Raw genomic sequence first — 19,306 nt, forward strand, 5'->3', positions numbered from 1 at the left:
TTATTAGACACAAATTCGACTTCCAACTGATATAAATCTGCTAAACGCGGAATTTATCCTCTATGTTCTATGTATAGAGAATAATAATAATAATAATAATACTGTGTGTGTGTGTGTGTGTGTGTGTGTGTGTGTGTGTGTGTGTGTGTGTGTCACAGTGACCGGGAGGAAAACTTGTGATAGTTTTTATCACCAGATTATTTTACTAAATCTACCAGTGTTTAATTAACGCTCCTTATATATATAACGTGTTTAATGAATATTATATATATATATTATATCTATAAAGTTTTATTATAAACACACACGTGTGTGTGTGTGTGTGTGTGTGTGTGTGTGTGTGTGTGTGTGAAGGAGCGGCGCGGCTCCGCGTGAGGAAGAAGAGGAGCACTTCCTCCTCCTCCTCCTCCTCCTCCTCCTGGAACTGTTGAACGGACGAACTTTACTCCGTCGGGACTTTTATTATCAACCTTTAAACTCACAGAGAATATTTAATATTTAACTGAGCGGCAGCGGGACACTTCCACGAGGACACGTCCACGAGACAGACTGAGACATGGTGGGTCCACTCACACAGGTTCTGGTCCAGGTCCAGGTCCTGGTCCAGGTTCTGATCCAGGTCCAGGTCCTGATCCAGGTTCTGGAGAGCTGTTCTAACGGTCCGTGTGTGTGTGTGTGTGTGTGTGTGTGTGTGTGTGTGTGTGTGCAGGTGTCCTGGGGGAAGGTGGTGCTGGGGGTCTGCGGGGTGGCGCTGGTGGTGGTCCTGATCGCGGTTCCCACGGCGATCTTCCTCAAAGGTCAGTTCAGTTTTAAAGCCGCTTTTGGATAAAAACACCGGAACCATCCGGACTTTACGCACGCGTCATGACGCACGGAGCGTTTGGAGCGTTTGGAGAGTTTCTGCTCCACAAGACGGAAAATCCCACAAGGACACGAAATATAAACAGATTTATGTTTATTTTATGGTCTGGATCAGAATGTTCTGACCTTTCTGATAAAGATTTTAGTTTTAGAGGAGAAACAGAACCTGATTACTGATATTCTATATTTTCTTTGTGGATTTGAGTTTGTAAAAGTGCTCAAAAAGATGCTTAAATAAATAACTTAATAAATGAGAATATTTAACGTTATTATAGATATTTTATAACCTTTGTTTATCCAGTCTAGAAATCTTCCAGAAACCAGGGAAATAAATATAATGACAAATAATAAGACGAAAATAAAGAATATATTAAAAATAAATAATGCATATAATAAGAAAATCAATAAAAGTAATAATATAAGAAAATAAAGATAAATATTAATAGAAAATAATTTGCAATAATAATTGAAAATAATTAATAAAAAAATAATACATATAAGAAAATTGTTAAAATAATAAGAAAAAAAATAATTCATATAAGAAGAAAATATAAAGAAATAACAGAAAGAAGGATATATATATATATATATATATATATATATATATATATATATATAAATAAAATAGGAAAAACAGAATAAATATTAGTAATTAGGAAATATAATAAAGAAAATAAAATAATATATACATGAAGAAAATAGAAATACAACAAAATAAAGAATGAATACTAGAAAATTAAGAATAAATATGAGAAAATAAAGAGTAAATATAATAAGAAAATAAAGACTAAGTAAAATAATATCAATAGCTAAATAAACAAGTTTTTCTTAGTATCAGTTTATTGCTGACAATATTTTTTTAAAATAACCAGAATCGATAAATATAAGAAAGTAAAAAAATTATGAAAAGAAAAAATATAATACGAACATAAGAAAACGTATAAAAATTATAATAATACAATTAAGAATAAATATGAGAAAATAAAGAGTCAATATAAAAAGAAAATAAATACTAAGTAAAATAATATTAATAGCTAAATAAACATCAGTTTGTATCTTTAGTATCACTCTATTACTGACAATATTTTATAAAAAAAATAACCAGAAATAAAATAAAGAAAAGAAATCGATAAATATAAGAAAGTAAAAAATAATACGAAAAGAAAGAATATAATAAGAAAATAAGAAATAACAAAAAATATATATATAATAAGAAGGAAATTAAGAATAAATATGAGAAAATAATGAGTAAATATAATAAGAAAATAAATACTAAGTAAAATAATATTCATAGCTAAATAAACATCAGTTTGTATCTTTAGTATCACTCTATTGCTGACAATATTTATAAAAAAAATAACCAGAAATAAAATAAAGAAAAGAAATCGAAAAACAAAGAAAGTAAAAAATAATATGAAAAGAAAGAATATAATAAGAACATAAGAAAAAGTATAAAAATTATAATAATAAAATTAAGAATAAATATGAGAAAATAAAGAGTCAATATAATAAGAAAATAAATACTAAGTAAAATAATATTTATAGCTAAATAAACATCAGTTTGTATCTTTAGTATCAGTCTATTGCTGACAATATTTTATAAAAAAAACTGAAATAAAATAAATAACTGAGACGGTTTCTAAATCTCCTCAGACGTCTTCTCCTTCAGGATGAAACGTTTTTATATTAACACGTCTAAAGGCTTTTTATATGGAGAGAGAGAGTGTGTGTGTGTGTGTGTGTGTGTGTGTGTGTGTGTGTGTGTTTAATAGGGTCACACACACTCTGTCCACACTGTCACTATTCCCCCAAACAAACACACACTGACGTCAGCAATATTCCACACACACACACACACACACACACACACACACACACACACACACACCTCTTTATGATGACCATGATCATCCGATGTGTGTGTGTGATAACGGACCTGTGTGTGTGTGTGTGTGTGTGTGTTCCAGAGGAGAAGGAGGGGAGCATGAAGGGACGACCTTTCACCCTGGACGACGTCTTCAACAGCTCCATGAGGCCAAAGTCCTTCAGCATGAGGTGGATCTCAGGTCTGATCCACGTTTATAATCTATTATAATAATAATAAAAACACAAATCAATGACCAATAATCAATAACGAATAAGCACTGGTCCCATACAGCAATATCTGTAGGGACCAGTGCTGCACTACTGTTATACTGTGGATTTCTTCTTCTTCTTACTGCCCAAAATTCTGCATTGAAGTGAATGGGACGGCCGACAAAAAAATGAGTGAAAAAGAACAATAATTGGAGATTTTTAAACGTCTACTTCTCCGGCATAATTTCACCTAGAGACTCCATTTAAACTTTAAACAGTAGACACAAGTCTTGTGTATTGGTGTATTAATCCACGTTTCGATAGGTCATATAGTTTTTTATCAATCCCTGTTCAATGACCATGATCATTTTTGGAGAAATTCTGAGATTATAATGGGTGTGTATTGCACGGAATGTTCGTGTCACAGTGTGTGACATCATCGCCAGAGTGTAGAGGGAGAGAAAAAACTGTCAAAAAATAAATTTGAAAACTGCGCTCCAGGCCGCAAATTCCACTCTACAGAAATAATTTATACATAGAAACGTAGGAAAATTAGTCTTCTCCCTCACAATCCTCTGGTAAAGCTGTCAGAGTTATAGTTTGGGCGTAGGACGCACAGATGATCCACCAACACCACCAACAGCCTCATTGGCTCCCATATTAAAAACGCAGGAAGATTTCTGAAAAAGGGAGATGGAACAGTTTTTTTAGATCGCTCTAACGAAGCTATTTTGTCATTTTTCTTAAAAAAACCCATATGTAGACGTTCAGGAAGAACTCAGGACGCTCAAAGTGAAGTCGGATCAATGATAGGTATTATGGTTTTGCCAAAAATGCTTTCTGTTCGAGGCCAGAAATTCCAGTCTGTCCACCTCTGGCTGCTGTCACTCTGCCGGAACATTCTACAGCGGCAGTTCATTCTGTTGATTGCTCTGATTGGTCCTTTGATCTTTGCTCTGAAGTGGTGTCATTTATAATTTTAGGTTTATTTCCACATAATCCAGAAAACACGGCACAATACAAATGGAAATGACAAATATAAACAAAAATATAATCTATCAATAAAATATAAGCCAGATTGTCATATATTTTCTGCATGTTTCATCATGTAAGTGACATCTTTAATCTCCGGACAGATCACGAGTATCTGAATAAGAGCGGAGACGACGTCTTCCTGCACAACCTGCTGACCGGAGCGTCCTCACAGCTCCTCAGCAAGGAGACCTTCGTAAGTCCTCACAAACCACAAACACAGACACAGACGCTGTGAAACTCTCAAATATCTAAATCTTTCATTTGTGTCCTCCACAGGAAGAGAAAAATGCTCATGACTACCTGCTGTCTGCTGACCACAAATATGTTGCCTTCATGAGCAACCGATCAAAGGTACGCAGATTTATTCTCTTTAATGTCAGACAGGTTTATGAAAGTGAGACAGGTTTATGAAAGTGAGACAGGTTTGTGAATGTGAGACAGGTTTGTGAGAGTGAGACAGGTTTGTGAATGTGAGACAGGTTTGTGAGAGTGAGACAGGTCTAAGTGTTGTTGTGTTTGTGTCCCGTCAGCTGTGGCGTCATTCATTCACCGCTTCATATTCTCTGTTCGACCTGACGGCAGGGTGAGACTCTAATATATTAAATATTCATATTTAAACCATCTCCAGTTCAATGCACTAATAATCATATTAATATATAGAGCTGCAACTATTAATCCATTAATCCAACAATAATCGATTATTAAATTAATCTTCAACTATTTTACTAATCCAATAATTGTTGTTTGATCAGTTTTTTAAAGACAATAAGTCTAAATTCTCTGATTTCAGCTTCTTCAATGTGAATATTTCTGGTTTCTTTGTTCCTTTATGACAATAAACTGAATATCTCTTTGGTTTGTGGACAAAACAAGAGATTTGAGGACGTCATCTTGTGGTTTGGGAACACTGATTGATATTTTTAGACATTTTATTGACTAAACAACTAATCGATTAATTGTTTAAATAATCGACAAATTAATCCATAATGAAAATAATTGTTGCAACACAACAAACTCTCACTGCTAAACCGCAGCTGCTTAAATCTTTCCTTTTTATCCTCCTCCAGTAAGTTTCTGCCTGCTGATATTCCTGATGAGGTGCAGTACTTTTCCTGGGCCCCTGAAGGCAACAAACTGGTGAGTTCAAGCACACAAACATCAGTTATGAGTGCAGAACTTTGAGTGACAGTTCAGCTTTGAAGCAGCTGATCGGCCTTCAGCAAACACTCAACACTGAAAGCAGCCGGCCAGGGGCCCCTCAGGGGCCCCACCGGGGGCCACACCAGAGTACACAGGGGCCCCTCAGGGGCCCCACAGGGTCCACACCAGAGTACACAGGGGCCCCACAGGGTCCACACCGGGGGCCACACCAGAGTACACAGGGGCCTCAGTGTTTGTGTTGTTGTTGTGTTTCAGGCGTATGTTTGGAAAGAGAACGTGTACCTGAAGAGCAGCCCGGAGAACCCTCCAACACAGATCACCTTCAACGGGGAGGAGAACCGCATCCTCAACGGGATCCCAGACTGGGTCTACGAGGGTGAGTACACATCTGGACCTGATCAAGAGTCACACATCTGGACCTGATCATCAGTCAACATCTGGATCTGATCATCAGTCAACATCTGGATCTGATCATCAGTCAACATCTGGATCTGATAATCAGTCAACATCTGGATCTGATCAAGAGTCACACATCTGGACCTGATCATCAGTCAACATCTGGATCTGATCAAGAGTCACACATCTGGATCTGATCATTAGTCAAACATCTGGATCTGATCATCAGTCAAACATCTAGACCTGATCATCAGTTAACATCTGGAATCAGTCAACATCTGGATCTGATCATCAGTCAAACATCTAGATCTGATCATCAGTCAAACATCTGGATCTGATCATCAGTCAAACATCTAGATCTGATCAAGAGTCACACATCTGGACCTGATCATCAGTCACACATCTGGATCTGATCATCAGTCAAACATCTGGATCTGATCATCAGTCAACATCTGGATCTGATCAAGAGTCACACATCTGGATCTGATAATTAGAGTCAAAATGTGTTCTAATAAGTGACTCTTTATAGAAGAATCACATTTATTTTGTTGCAGTATTGCAATGAAACTATGATCTTTTTTGGTACAGATGTGATCTTGCTTCCAAACTGTTGACCTGTAGTGTGAATATAATATAAACTCGTCCTGATTAGTCGCCTTTACAACCAGGAACAACTTGTAAGGATTGTGCATTTGTAGAATGAGCAACACAGCTAAACGTTTGGCTAGTGGCCAGAAGAAATGTGCAAAAATAACTTGCAGTATCTCCTGCTGGTGTTCCCTCTTGGTGGGTTGGATGGTTGCAATCTCCCACAGGAAAAAGGAAAACATCTCCTCCGGTTCCTCAGTGAGGTAAAGGAGACGAACTGGTCTTCAAGGGGTCAGATGCTCATTCCCCACATGCACCACGCTCACAAGTTCTACCTCATCAGGCTCTCCAACGATATATTATTCTGGGTTATTTTGGGTTATTCTGGGTTATTGTTGGTTATTCTGGGTTATTCTGGGTTATTGTGGGTTGTTCTGGGTTATTCTAGTTTATTCTGGGTTATTCTGGGTTATTCTGGGTTATTCTGGTTTATTCTGGGTTGTTCTGGTTTCTTCTGGGTTATTCTGTGTTCAGGAGTGTGATGTTCCTCTCTGCTCTAACCCTTCCAGAGGAGATGTTCTCCTCCAGCCAGGGTCTGTGGTGGTCTCCTGGAGGGATGTTTGTGGCGTACGCCGAGTTCAACGACACGGAGGTTCACCACATCGAGTACTCGTGGTACGGAGACAACCAGTACCCCAGCACCGTGTCCATCCCCTACCCCAAGGTAGGACCTGAAGACTAGAGACGATACGTAGGACCTGAAGACTAGAGACGATACATAGGACCTGAAGACTAGAGACGATACATAGGACCTGAAGACTAGAGACGATACATAGGACCTGAAGACTAGAGACGATACGTAGGACCTGAAGACTAGAGACGATACGTAGGACCTGAAGACTAGAGACGATACGTAGGACCTGAAGACTAGAGACGATACGTAGGACCTGAAGACTAGAGACGATACGTAGGACCTGAAGACTAGAGACGATACATAGGACCTGAAGACTAGAGACGATACATAGGACCTGAAGACTAGAGACGATACGTAGGACCTGAAGACTAGAGACGATACATAGGACCTGAAGACTAGAGACGATACGTAGGACCTGAAGACTAGAGACGATACGTAGGACCTGAAGACTAGAGACGATACGTAGGACCTGAAGACTAGAGACGATACGAAGCAACGAGTCCTGAGAGAGTCTGATGTGTTTTCTTCTGCAGCCAGGTACGCCCAACCCCACCGTCAGACTCTACGTGGTCGACTCGGACAACACAACAGCCATCACCCAAGTCCATGTTCCAGACTCGTTCAGCTCCAGGTAATAAAAACGGGCTCCAATTAAAGACTTTTCTAGTCTATATGAACACCTTTTCTAGTCTTTACCAACACCTTTTCTAGTCTTTACCAGCACCTTTTCTAGTCTTTACCAACACCTTTTCTAGTCTTTACGATCACCTTTTCGATCACCTTTTCTAGTCTTTACCAGCACCTTTTCGATCACCTTTTCTAGTCTTTAAACAGAAAGCAGAAGACGTGCAGCGAGCTGAGAAAGCTGCAGACACACTGAAAGACACTAGTCAGAGTCCTGTGACTCGAGACACGCTGAGCTCTGTTAGGAAAGAATTTCTGCCCGTCTAGTCAGAGAATCTCACTGGAAAAACAGCCTTTTGTTTCTATTTTAAAACTAAATCTGTGCTGTTGATGATTCATGTGTAGCATCGGTTTATAAATGTGTGTCCATGACATCTATTTAGTGTCTCAGGAAACAAACTAAAAGTTAAAAGTTCATCCAGCTGAAGGTTGAAAGAGCTCTTAGAAACTATCTGTACTGGCTTCAACTGGAAGAAAACTTCATGTGGTTTTTAATGTCTGGAGGAAGAACTGCTTGTAACGCCCATAAACGTAATGAACCATAAACGGAATAAAAATCTGCAGCTTTTATTGCAATAATCCCACAAACGTAACACAAGATTTCCCACAAATGTGATAACTTTTAATAATAATAATAATAATAAGGATGTAATAAGGCAAAGAATAATGGTTGTTGCTGTTGTTTGTTTGTTTGCCTATACACACACTACTAATACTGACCTCTATCACACCACGAACCGTCCCTGAACGCAACGCACGGACCGTCCCTGAATGCAGCATTGTCATTCATCTGCAGTTCACTAAATTATTTTGTGTTTAAACAGATTTATTTCTTTGCATAGGCATTAATCAATAATCTTATTCAATTCAATTCAAATGTATTGGTATGAATACCACAACAACAATATTGCCAAAGCGTGTGTGTGTGTGTTTAATATGTCCATGGTCAGTAATAGTAGTGTGTGTATAGGCAAACAAACAACAACAACCACAACAACCATTATTCTTTGCCTTATTACATCTGTGGGAACTTATTACAAAGTTGAAAGTTGAACATTTTCACTTCCACACAAACGTAACAGTTATTATTATTAACAGTTATTATTATTAATAGTTATTACATTTGTGGGAAATTGCATGTTGCAATTGCAGTAGGCAGCTGCTATTACGTTTGTAGAAAATGTTTTACGTTTGTGGGATTATTGCATTAAGAGCTGCAGATGTTTATTCCGTTTGTGGACATTATTAGATTCTGCTGCAGCCTGGAAGTTTCTCTTTAAACTGATCTAAGCTTCACTTCTCTGCTGTTTGGTGTGTTTCTGGTCTTATTTTGTGTCATAATTCATCATTCATGTGTTTGTCAGTGAACACTACTTGGCCACGGTGACGTGGGCGACAGATGACCGGATCGCTGTCCAATGGCTGAAGAGAGTCCAGAACCACCTGATCCTGCAGATCTACAACTTCTCTGGGTCCAGCTGGGATCATGACGAGGTAAAGGGTTAAAGTATTATCGTTCTAAATGTTTCATGTACACTGTAAAAAAAACAACTGTTTAATTTACGGTAAAATACCAGCAGCTGTGGTTGCAGTGAGTAGGTTCTCTACTGTAAATTGAAATGTAAATATCAGCAAAAACTGCAATTTAGACTGAATTACAAGTTATTTTTTAGGGTAATTGTGTCTTTGTAAAGTTTCTTTATTAATTTTACAGAAATGTTTTTCTCCAATATATATTTTTACAGTGTAAGTTTTGTGCTTTTCCTTGATTTACGGTAATTAAGTGCCTTCTACTGTGATGTACAATTATTAATTTTACTCCCTATTTCTGATGCTATTTGACAGAGTTTTACTGTGATTTCTACAAACATTTTTTACAGTGTAGCTGCTGCACATTCTGCTGCACAGAGTCCTCTAAATGTCTGGTTTATGAGGAGTAAAGTTCCACTTTAACAGATATAGATCAGAGGATGAGTCCGGCTGCCGTGGGAACATAAAGCATAAAGCAATAAAAGCTGTGACAGGTGGAAATTTCCCTTGTTAGTGTGCAACACCTCTCTGTGTGTCTGATAAGGCTGATATATTGTGATAAAACAAGCTTAGTGCAGCTATAAACAGTCATCCTGGTTTATTTTTTACAGCATCTGGTGGTGACGAGTACCTCGGGTTGGGTTGGACGGGTGAGTCCACCAAGATACAGATCCATATTATAGATCCACTTCATTTTATAGTCTTTACAAACACATTATCAAGTCTTTACAAACGCCTTTTCTAGTCTCTGTGAACACATTTTTGTTTACCTTTTATAGTCTTTATGAACACCTTTTTACACCATTTATCTTATTTTTCCATGCCACACAGCTCCATTGTCACTACAGTTTACTTTAACTCTCCATCTGCTGCCAGACACACTAACAGAAGCACCAAATATAGATTAAACACCACTGAAGACCACCTAACAAAACCTCCTTTTCCTCCTGTTTAAATAAAGAAGAATACATGATAATAAAGTATTTTTTTCCTCTAGTTCTCTCCATCAGAACCAGTTTTCTCTGCAGACAAAAGCAGCTATTACCTGCTGAAGAGCGGAGCAGAGAAGTACATCCACCTCCACCACGTAGTCGATGTACGTTTATTTATTTATTTTAGTCACGGCCGATAAATCTGATCTTTTTCAGACAATATCTACACTACTACACTACACTAACTCTGTTGTGATTCAGGGCAAAGCAACACAGATCACGTCTGGAAAATGGGAAGTCATCGACATCCTGAAAGTGACTGCAGATAGTGTGTAAGTCACTGCATCGTCTGCATAAAGCTTCATACACACTGCATCTATCCTACGTTCTCTAGTTTACAGCTACAAACATTTAATGCTACTTTTAGTATTCTAAATGTCTTTAATGCATCATTTCCAAACCTTAGCCTCATTTGGTGTCTCGGGAACTTTGGGATTGTAAGCTGAAGACACACTACAAGTCTTTAACCCATAAAAAAGTGTTCATCAGTCTGCACGAGTCGGGACAGTCAACATGAGTTAGTGTGTGAGGAGAACAGACCTCCGTCACAGTAAACATGTCTTCGATTTGAGACGAATCTAGTAGTAAATGGACTGCATTTATATATAGAGCTTTTCTAGTCTTTTTGACCACCTTTTCTAGTCTTTGCAAACACTTTTTCTAGTCTTTACAAACAGCTTTTCAACCACCTTTTCTAGTCTTTATGAACACCTTTTTTAATCTTCACGAACAATTTTCTGACAGCCTTTTCTAGTACTACGGAACATCATTTCAACCATCTTTTCTAGTCTTTACAAACACCTTTTCTAGTCTTTACAACCATCTTTTTGGCAACCTTTTCTAGTCTTTATGACCACCTTTTCTAGTCTTTGCAACCATCTTTTTGGCAACCTTTTCTAGTCTTTGCAACCATCTTTTTGGCAACCTATTCTAGTCTTTACGAACACCTTTTCTAGTCTTTGACCACCATTTTGAACCACCTTTTCTAGTCTTCACAAACAATTTTTCTAGTCTTTACGAACAGCTTTTTTTAGTCTTCACGAACAATTTTCTGACCTCCTTTTCTAGTCTTTACAAACACCTTTTCTCGTCCTTAAAAAGATATTTTTGATCACATTTTCTAGTCTTTATTACCTTCCAGTCTTCCAGTCTTTCTCCTCTGCTACAGTCTGAACACAAACTTATTATTCTGCAGATATTACTCCAGTAACAAAGAGAAGAACCAGCCTGGAGGAAGAAACGTCTACAGGTGAGTCTCTTCTTCTAATAAATTAATAAAACGTATTATTTCCTCAGACTAACAGTGTGTGTGTGTGTGTGTGTGTGTGTGTCAGGTGGACTAAAGGGGAGCACCACTGTGTGACTTGTGTCCTCCCTAAAGACTCGTGTCAGTATAACTCGGCGTATTTCAGCCGCGACGCGTCGTTCTACCGGATGAGCTGCAGCGGTCAGCATCTCTCTCTTTATTATTATTAAATTATTATTGATCTAATTAAGGCGATTAAACAGCTGATGTTGTTTATTTCTGACGGACAGGTCCTGGCGTTCCTTATCACACGCTCATGGACAACAAGAACAACAAACGTAAGTCAACTAAAGAGGAATATGAACGAGGAGAAATGTTACTATAATTAGCTCACGTTAATGTATTAATTATAATTAGCTCTCGTTAATGTATTTATTATAATCATCTCTCGTTAATGTATTAATTATAACTGTAGAGCTCAGTGTTCTGGAGGATAATAAAGCCTTCAGCAGCCTGATCTCTGACATCCAGATGCCCACCATGCGCCGAGGAACCATCCGGATCGGAGAATACGGTGAGAGGATGAAACATCTGTTTTATACCCCTTTATTATTTTTTACAATATTTATTAATTTATTGTGCATATGACTGCATACAACCTATTTAACATGCTACAATCTATTTTTCTGTATTAAATTATCTGTTTGATATCCTTATATTATACTGTGTGTATACTCTGCATATAAATATATATTTTAAATATATTTATTGTTCACATTACTGCATACAACCTATTCAACATGCTACAATCTAATATTCATCATGTGAAACACAAAAACAAACCCCAATGTTCAATATTAATAATAACTAGTATTTTATGTATATAAGGGTGTATATTATGTGTGTATATGTGTTATTATATTATTTGTTCTGCTTTTGTATCTTTGTCTGCATGTTGAGCTGCAGGATGAATAAAATCTGATCTTTAATAAAGATAATTTTCTCTAAACAGAACTGTGGTACCAGATGTTTCTGCCTCCAGGCTTCGACGAGTCCAAGAAGTATCCGTTACTGATCGACGTGTAAGAGAATCTGCATTAAAACACATTAGACTGAACTATAATAATGTATAATATATATATATATAGTAACAGAGTGGGGCCCCTGCAGGTACGCGGGCCCCTGCAGCCAGAAGGTGGACTTCCTGTACCGGGTCAGCTGGTCCACGTACCTGGCCAGCACGGAGAAAGTCATCGTGGCGAGCTTCGACGGAAGAGGAAGCGGTTACCAAGGAGACGAGCTAATGCACGCCATCTACAAACGTCTGGGAACCTTCGAGGTGGAAGATCAGATAACGGCGGCCAGGTGAGTCAAACAAACAGCAGCTCTCATCGCTCGCTGAGGACACTTTCTCTATTTGTCTTTCTGGGTTTTAGGGAATTCATCAAGCTGGGATTCATTGACCAGCAGCGAGTGGCTATCTGGGGCTGGGTGAGTCACTCAGAGTGGATCAAACACTCAGACACGGGTCCTAAACATGTGTCCTCTCAGAGGAAGGACCTGTTAATGTTTCACCACCTGTTGATCTTCCCTCTAGTCCTACGGAGGATACGTGACGTCAATGGCCCTGGGCTCCGGCAGCCGAGTCTTCAGCTGCGGCATGGCCGTCGCTCCCGTCTCCAAATGGGTTTATTACGGTACTCTGCTTCATGTTTACACTTCAGAACACCTTCCTCTAGTATATATAGATATATATATATATATCTATATATATTAACACTTTTCTCTAGTCTTTGACTGGCTGTCGCTCCCGTCTCCAAATGGGTTTATGACGGTACTTTAACTCTTTCCACTTCACAACACCCTCCTCTAGTCTATATATACATACATATATATATATATATATAGTCTATATATATATTAACACCTTCTCTAGTCTTTGACTGGTCGTTGATCCCGTCTCCAAACGGGTTTATTACGGTACTCTGGTCCATCTTTACACTTCAGAACACCATCAAAACAGCTTTCTATATATGTCTATATATATATATATAGACATATATATATATATATGTCTATATATATATATATAAACACCTTTTCTACCATTTCTAGTCTTTACGAACACCTTTTCTTGTCTTCACGAACACCTTTTCTAGTCTTTACGAACACATTTTCTAGTCTTCACGAACACCATTTCTAGTCTTTACGAACACATTTTCTAGTCTTCACGAACACCTTTTCTAGTCTTTACGAACACCTTTTCTAGTCTTTACGAACACCTTTTCTAGGCTTCACGAACACCTTTTCTTGTCTTCACGAACACCTTTTCTAGTCTTTAGGAACACCTTTTCTAGTCTTCACGAACACCTTTTCTTGTCTTCACAAACACCTTTTCTAGTCTTTACGAACACCTTTTCTAGTCTTCACAAACACCTTTTCTAGTCTTTACGAACACCTTTTCTTGTCTTCACGAACACCTTTTCTTGTCTTCACGAACACCTTTTCTAGTCTTTACGAACACCTTTTCTAGTCTTCACAAACACCTTTTCTAGTCTTCACGAACACCTTTTCTTGTCTTCACGAACACCTTTTCTAGTCTTTACGAACACATTTTCTAGTCAAAGAAAAATGATCTTTGCACATGTTCATTTGGCTCCAAAACCCCTTTAAAAAGCAGCAGACAAACAGCTTTCATTGGAGTGAACAGGGAGATCTCTGGCTCCAGATCCAAGTAATCAGATTACTTTACTGCAATAAAAGTACAAAAGCCTCAAAATGTTCTTAAAGTATCAAAAGATTGTTTTATATATTATTGATGCATTTATGCATGATAGTTAGTAAAGATAGGGTTAATTTTAACGACTTAATATCCTGTTATGAGCTTTAATAGTTTAATAATTCTGATATTGTTTCTTTAGATTCCATCTACACGGAGCGATACATGCTGGAGCCAACAGACAACTCCCTCTACTACGTGAGCTCCATCACTCACAACCTTATTCACTGTTATTATTATTATTATTATTATTATTATTATTATTAATATGATGCTGCTGGTGTGTTTGTGTGCAGAACTCCACAGTGACTGAACGAGCAAAGAACTTCCACTCAGTTGAATATCTGCTGGTTCACGGGACGGCCGACGGTGAGACATTTATTAATATTATTATTATTGTTATTACTAATATTATATTACATTTATTACATTCATAACTAGAGAATCTAGAGAATAAAGTTTTACTTGATTATGAAATAAGTCACCAAAATGAAATAAATGTTCACTATTAAATAAATGCAATGACTTTTTTACTTCAGTAAAAACAAAAACAGTCAGTTGTAATAAATTGCCCACATTTTCACTGTTTTAAGCCTTAATAATGAGTTTTTGTTGTATTATTTCACTGTTTTAAGCCTTAATAATGAGTTTTTGTTGTATTATTTCATTGTTATAAGCCTTAATAATGAGTTTTTGTTGTATTATTTCACTGTTATAAGCCTTAATAATGAGTTTTTGTTGGTGTTTCTGTAGATAACGTTCACTTCCAGCAGGCGGCGGAGATCTCTGAGGCTCTGGTGGACGAGCAGGTCGACTTTGAGGCCATGGTCAGAAACATCTTTAATAATAATAATAATATAACTTTAACCTGTTGTTTAAATAGTTTAAATAATAAATCTCTTCTTCTCTTGTCTCAGTGGTACACGGATAAAGACCACGGGCTGGGAGGCTCCGCCTACCAACACGTCTACACACACATGAGTCACTTCCTGCAGCGATGCTTCAAATTAAACAATTAATTTAAAATCATTTAAAACTATTAATGCAGGTTTGATGATTCAGGCTCCAACATACTGAAGGTTCTTACATTTTTACAAAAAATCTCTATGAAAAATGTGAATTATTTTTACTTGACCTGGGGGACGACTTCAATATAATAATAATATTAATAATAATAATAATATGAAAGTGTAACTGTTCTTTTGTATTAAATTATGCGCAACAGTGATTTTATACAGTTTTATCAAACTCATGAGATTGTTTCTTTTCGATGTCATAATTGTTTGTAAAAAAATAAATAAATGGAATAAAGAGAAAAGTGTTTTTCTTCTTTCAGCTGAAAAAGATTTTCTTATTATGTTGGAAACAATATTCAACAAACAGCTGATTCCTCTTTAAATATTCGGATGAACTTTGACCCTCCCAGAAATGTTTCTGACCTGCAGACAGCTGGACGAGTTACCGACTGAGTTTCCTCTCAACAACATGAAGCATGTACCAGCATGCATTGCACGCAACCTGCAACTTGGCTTTGCTGCAATTTTGTGCAACTGTCCTGCAACTTTGATGCAAATTTAACGTTACTTTGCCACAACTTTGATGCAACTGTGCTGCAACTTTGCTGGAACTTTTATGCAACTGTGCTGCAACTTTGCTGCGATTTTGATGCAACTGTGCCACAAATTTTTTGCAACTTTGCCACAGCTTTGCCTCAACTTTGATGCAACTTTAATGCAATTTTGCTGCAACTTTGCTGCAACCTTGATGCAACTTTGATACAACTTTCCTGCAACTTTGATACAACTTTCCTGCAACTTTGTCGCAACTCTGCCGCAACTTTGATGCAATTTTGCCACAAATTTTATGCCACTTTGCGGCAACTTTGATGCAACTGTACCGCAACTTTGCCGCAACTTTAATGCAACTTTAATGCAACTTTGCTACAACTTTGATGCAACTTTGCCACAACTTTGATGCAACTTGACTGCTGAACACCAGCTCTCTTCGATCTTTAATTGTCATGAATGAACAGAATAAATTCACTGAATATTCTCACATCTAAACAGAAAAACTCACCTGTGAACCTTCATCTGAGTCTTTGAGCTGCTAAATATTATAATATTATTATTATATTATCTTGTCATCTCTCTGTGAAACACTAGAAATATAAAATAAACTCACCAATCAGCCTCCAGCTGCTCCTGCTGCTCCTCTGGGTTTTCTCCTCCTGACAGCAGAAACATCAACAGCTGGATCAATACCAGTGATCAGGAGACCTCGTTAACTGATCAGATCCAGCTGAGGAATCAATAAACACACATTTTACTGTAAAATAATCTGTAAATATTGGGATTAAAACCTGACTAAATGTACAATAAAATCTTATTATTTTTTCCCATTTTTTGATTCTTTTTTTTAATGTTTGAATAATAACCTGATAAATATATCTGATTGAGAGACAGACAGACAGACAGATAGACAGACAGGTCTAACACCAGAGAGAGAGACAGACAGAGAGACAGACAGACAGACAGACAGGTCTAACACGAGAGAGAGACAGACAGATAAGACAGCATCACTTCCAGTAGCACATTAACCTGTCTGTCTCTCTCTGTCTGGTGTTAGACCTGTCTGTCTGTCTGTCTGTCTGTCTCTCTCTCTGTCTGGTGTTAAACCTGTCTGTCTCTCTAACAGGTCAAGCTGCTTGTTTGACACCTTAAGTAGCCCATTAACCTGTCTGTCTCTCTCTGTCTGCTTGTTTGATCAGCAGCTGATCTCTTTCCGCCTGAACGCCTCGTTTCTTTCCTCCTTCCTTCCTTCCTTCCTTCCTTCCTTCCTTCCTTCCTTCCTTTCCTTCCTTTAGCTCTCTAAAGCTTGTTGACTGCTCCGTGTCTAATGGGTCGACACTAACAGGTGAGTTTCCCACCTGAGCTCCTCTATGACCCTATAAATACAGAGGCAGAGAGACAGGAGGGCAGAGAGAGACAGACAGGCTTAGAGGGACTAACTCTTCATCAGCTGAGGACACAAAGAAACTACTAAGGTACGTTCTGATTATTAACAGATAAAAGAAACTACTAAGGTACGTTCTGATTATTAACAGATAAAAGAAACTACTAAGGTACGTTCTGATTATCAGATAAAATAAACTACTAAGGTACGTTCTGATTATCAGATAAAAGAAACTACTAAGGTACGTTCTGATTATTAACAGATAAAAGAAACTACTAAGGTACGTTCTGATTAACAGATAATAGAAACTACTAAGGTACGTTCTGATTATTAACAGATAAAAGAAACTACTAAGGTACGTTCTGATTATTAACAGATAAAAGAAACTACTAAGGTACGTTCTGATTATCAGATAAAATAAACTACTAAGGTACGTTCTGATTATCAGATAAAAGAAACTACTAAGGTACGTTCTGATTATTAACAGATAAAAGAAACTACTAAGGTACGTTCTGATTAACAGATAATAGAAACTACTAAGGTACGTTCTGATTATTAACAGATAAAAGAAACTACTAAGGTACGTTCTGATTATCAGATAAAAGAAACCACTAAGGTACGTTCTGATTATTAACAGATAAAAGAAACTACTAAGGTACGTTCTGATTATTAACAGATAAAAGAAACTACTAAGGTACGTTCTGATTACCAGATAAAAGAAACTACTAAGGTACGTTCTGATTATTAACAGATAAAAGAAACTACTAAGGTACGTTCTGATTATTAACAGATAAAAGAAACTACTAAGGTACGTTCTGATTACCAGATAAAAGAAACTACTAAGGTACGTTCTGATTATTAACAGATAAAAGAAACTACCAAGGTACGTTCTGATTATTAACAGATGAAAGAAACTACTAAGGTACGTTCTGATTATCAGATAAAAGAAACTACTAAGGTACGTTCTGATTATTAACAGATAAAAGAAACTACTAAGGTACGTTCTGATTATTAACAGATAAAAGAAACTACTAAGGTACGTTCTGATTAACAGATAAAAGAAACTACTAAGGTACGTTCTGATTATTAACAGATAAAAGAAACTACTAAGGTACGTTCTGATTATTAACAGATAAAAGAAACTACTAAGGTACGTTCTGATTAACAGATAAAAGAAACTACTAAGGTACGTTCTGATGAACAGATAAAAGAAACTACTAAGGTACGTTCTGATTATCAGATAAAAGAAACTACTAAGGTACGTTCTGATTGTTAACAGATAAAAGAAACTACTAAGGTACGTTCTGATTATTAACAGATAAAAGAAACTACTAAGGTACGTTCTGATTAACAGATAAAAGAAACTACTAAGGTACGTTCTGATTAACAGATAAAAGAAACTACTAAGGTACGTTCTGATTATTAACAAATAAAAGAAACTACTAAGGTACGTTCTGAGTATTAACAGATAAAAGAAACTACTAAGGTACGTTCTGATTATTAACAGATAAAAGAAACTACCAAGGTACGTTCTGATTATTAACAGATGAAAGAAACTACTAAGGTACGTTCTGATTATCAGATAAAAGAAACTACTAAGGTACGTTCTGATTATTAACAAATAAAAGAAACTACTAAGGTACGTTCTGATTATCAGATAAAAGAAACTACTAAGGTACGTTCTGATTAACAGTTAAAAGAAACTACTAAGGTACGTTCTGATTATTAACAGATAAAAGAAACTACTAAGGTACGTTCTGATTATTAACAGATAAAAGAAACTACTAAGGTACGTTCTGATTAACAGATAAAAGAAACTACTAAGGTACGTTCTGATGAACAGATAAAAGAAACTACTAAGGTACGTTCTGATTATCAGATAAAAGAAACTACTAAGGTACGTTCTGATTGTTAACAGATAAAACAAACTACTAAGGTACGTTCTGATTAACAGATAAAAGAAACTACTAAGGTACGTTCTGATTAACAGATAAAACAAACTACTAAGGTACGTTCTGATTAACAGATAATTTAATCACTTTATAAAATACAGTAAATTATCTGGTTTTGAGCTGCTGCTGATACGAATACATGTAATGATCAGACTGTTAATGACTGTTAATCACTTTAACATTTATTTTAAACACAACTGTAAATGACCTTTAGCAAGGTTCCTATTGGTGTTTTGTATTATATAGCTTGTTTGTATATTTTATAGGTGTTTTACAATAGTGTGATGCTTTTATTTCTAAAAGGTGCCGTCCAGTGTGAAACGGGTGCTTTAATTTTGAAAGGTAGCGACAGGAAATAAC

The 19,306-nt window shown here is 36.8% G+C and overlaps 2 protein-coding genes across 2 annotated transcripts in view; both read left to right on the plus strand.

Moving 5' to 3' along the window:
- The first annotated feature begins 556 nt into the window (after positions 1-556).
- On the plus strand, positions 557-15,312 carry dpp4 (dipeptidyl-peptidase 4). The gene is made up of 26 exons (XM_059328314.1): positions 557-595; positions 710-797; positions 2,829-2,927; positions 4,074-4,165; positions 4,249-4,323; positions 4,503-4,555; positions 5,040-5,109; positions 5,389-5,509; positions 6,687-6,841; positions 7,345-7,442; positions 8,860-8,989; positions 9,637-9,675; positions 10,023-10,121; positions 10,219-10,289; positions 11,213-11,266; positions 11,352-11,464; positions 11,554-11,601; positions 11,739-11,837; positions 12,276-12,345; positions 12,434-12,628; positions 12,700-12,754; positions 12,861-12,960; positions 14,185-14,240; positions 14,339-14,411; positions 14,796-14,869; positions 14,960-15,312. Exons 1-26 carry the CDS (start codon positions 557-559, stop codon positions 15,059-15,061), a joined length of 2,268 nt encoding a protein of 755 aa, XP_059184297.1. The 3' UTR covers positions 15,062-15,312.
- LOC131962692 (glucagon-1-like) overlaps positions 12,548-19,306 on the plus strand; it is an 11,999-nt gene continuing 5,240 nt past the window's right edge. The window contains exon 1 of the mRNA XM_059327686.1: positions 12,548-12,628. The gene's annotated coding sequence lies outside the window, so the exon portion shown is untranslated. The remainder of the gene's footprint in view (positions 12,629-19,306) is intronic.

The sequence above is a fragment of the Centropristis striata genome, chromosome 24 (assembly GCF_030273125.1).
Source record: "Centropristis striata isolate RG_2023a ecotype Rhode Island chromosome 24, C.striata_1.0, whole genome shotgun sequence".
Classification (NCBI taxonomy): Eukaryota; Metazoa; Chordata; class Actinopteri; order Perciformes; family Serranidae; genus Centropristis; species Centropristis striata.

What these genes read in the sequence shown, in the direction of transcription:
- dpp4 (XM_059328314.1), top strand. Translation starts at nt 557, where the DNA reads ATGGTGGGTCCACTCACACAGGTTCTGGTCCAGGTCCAG. An exon ending in AAAGTGACTGCAGATAGTGT is followed by an intron (nt 10,290 to 11,212) that starts GTAAGTCACTGC and finishes ATTATTCTGCAG; the next exon opens with ATATTACTCCAGTAACAAAG. An exon ending in GGAGGAAGAAACGTCTACAG is followed by an intron (nt 11,267 to 11,351) that starts GTGAGTCTCTTC and finishes TGTGTGTGTCAG; the next exon opens with GTGGACTAAAGGGGAGCACC.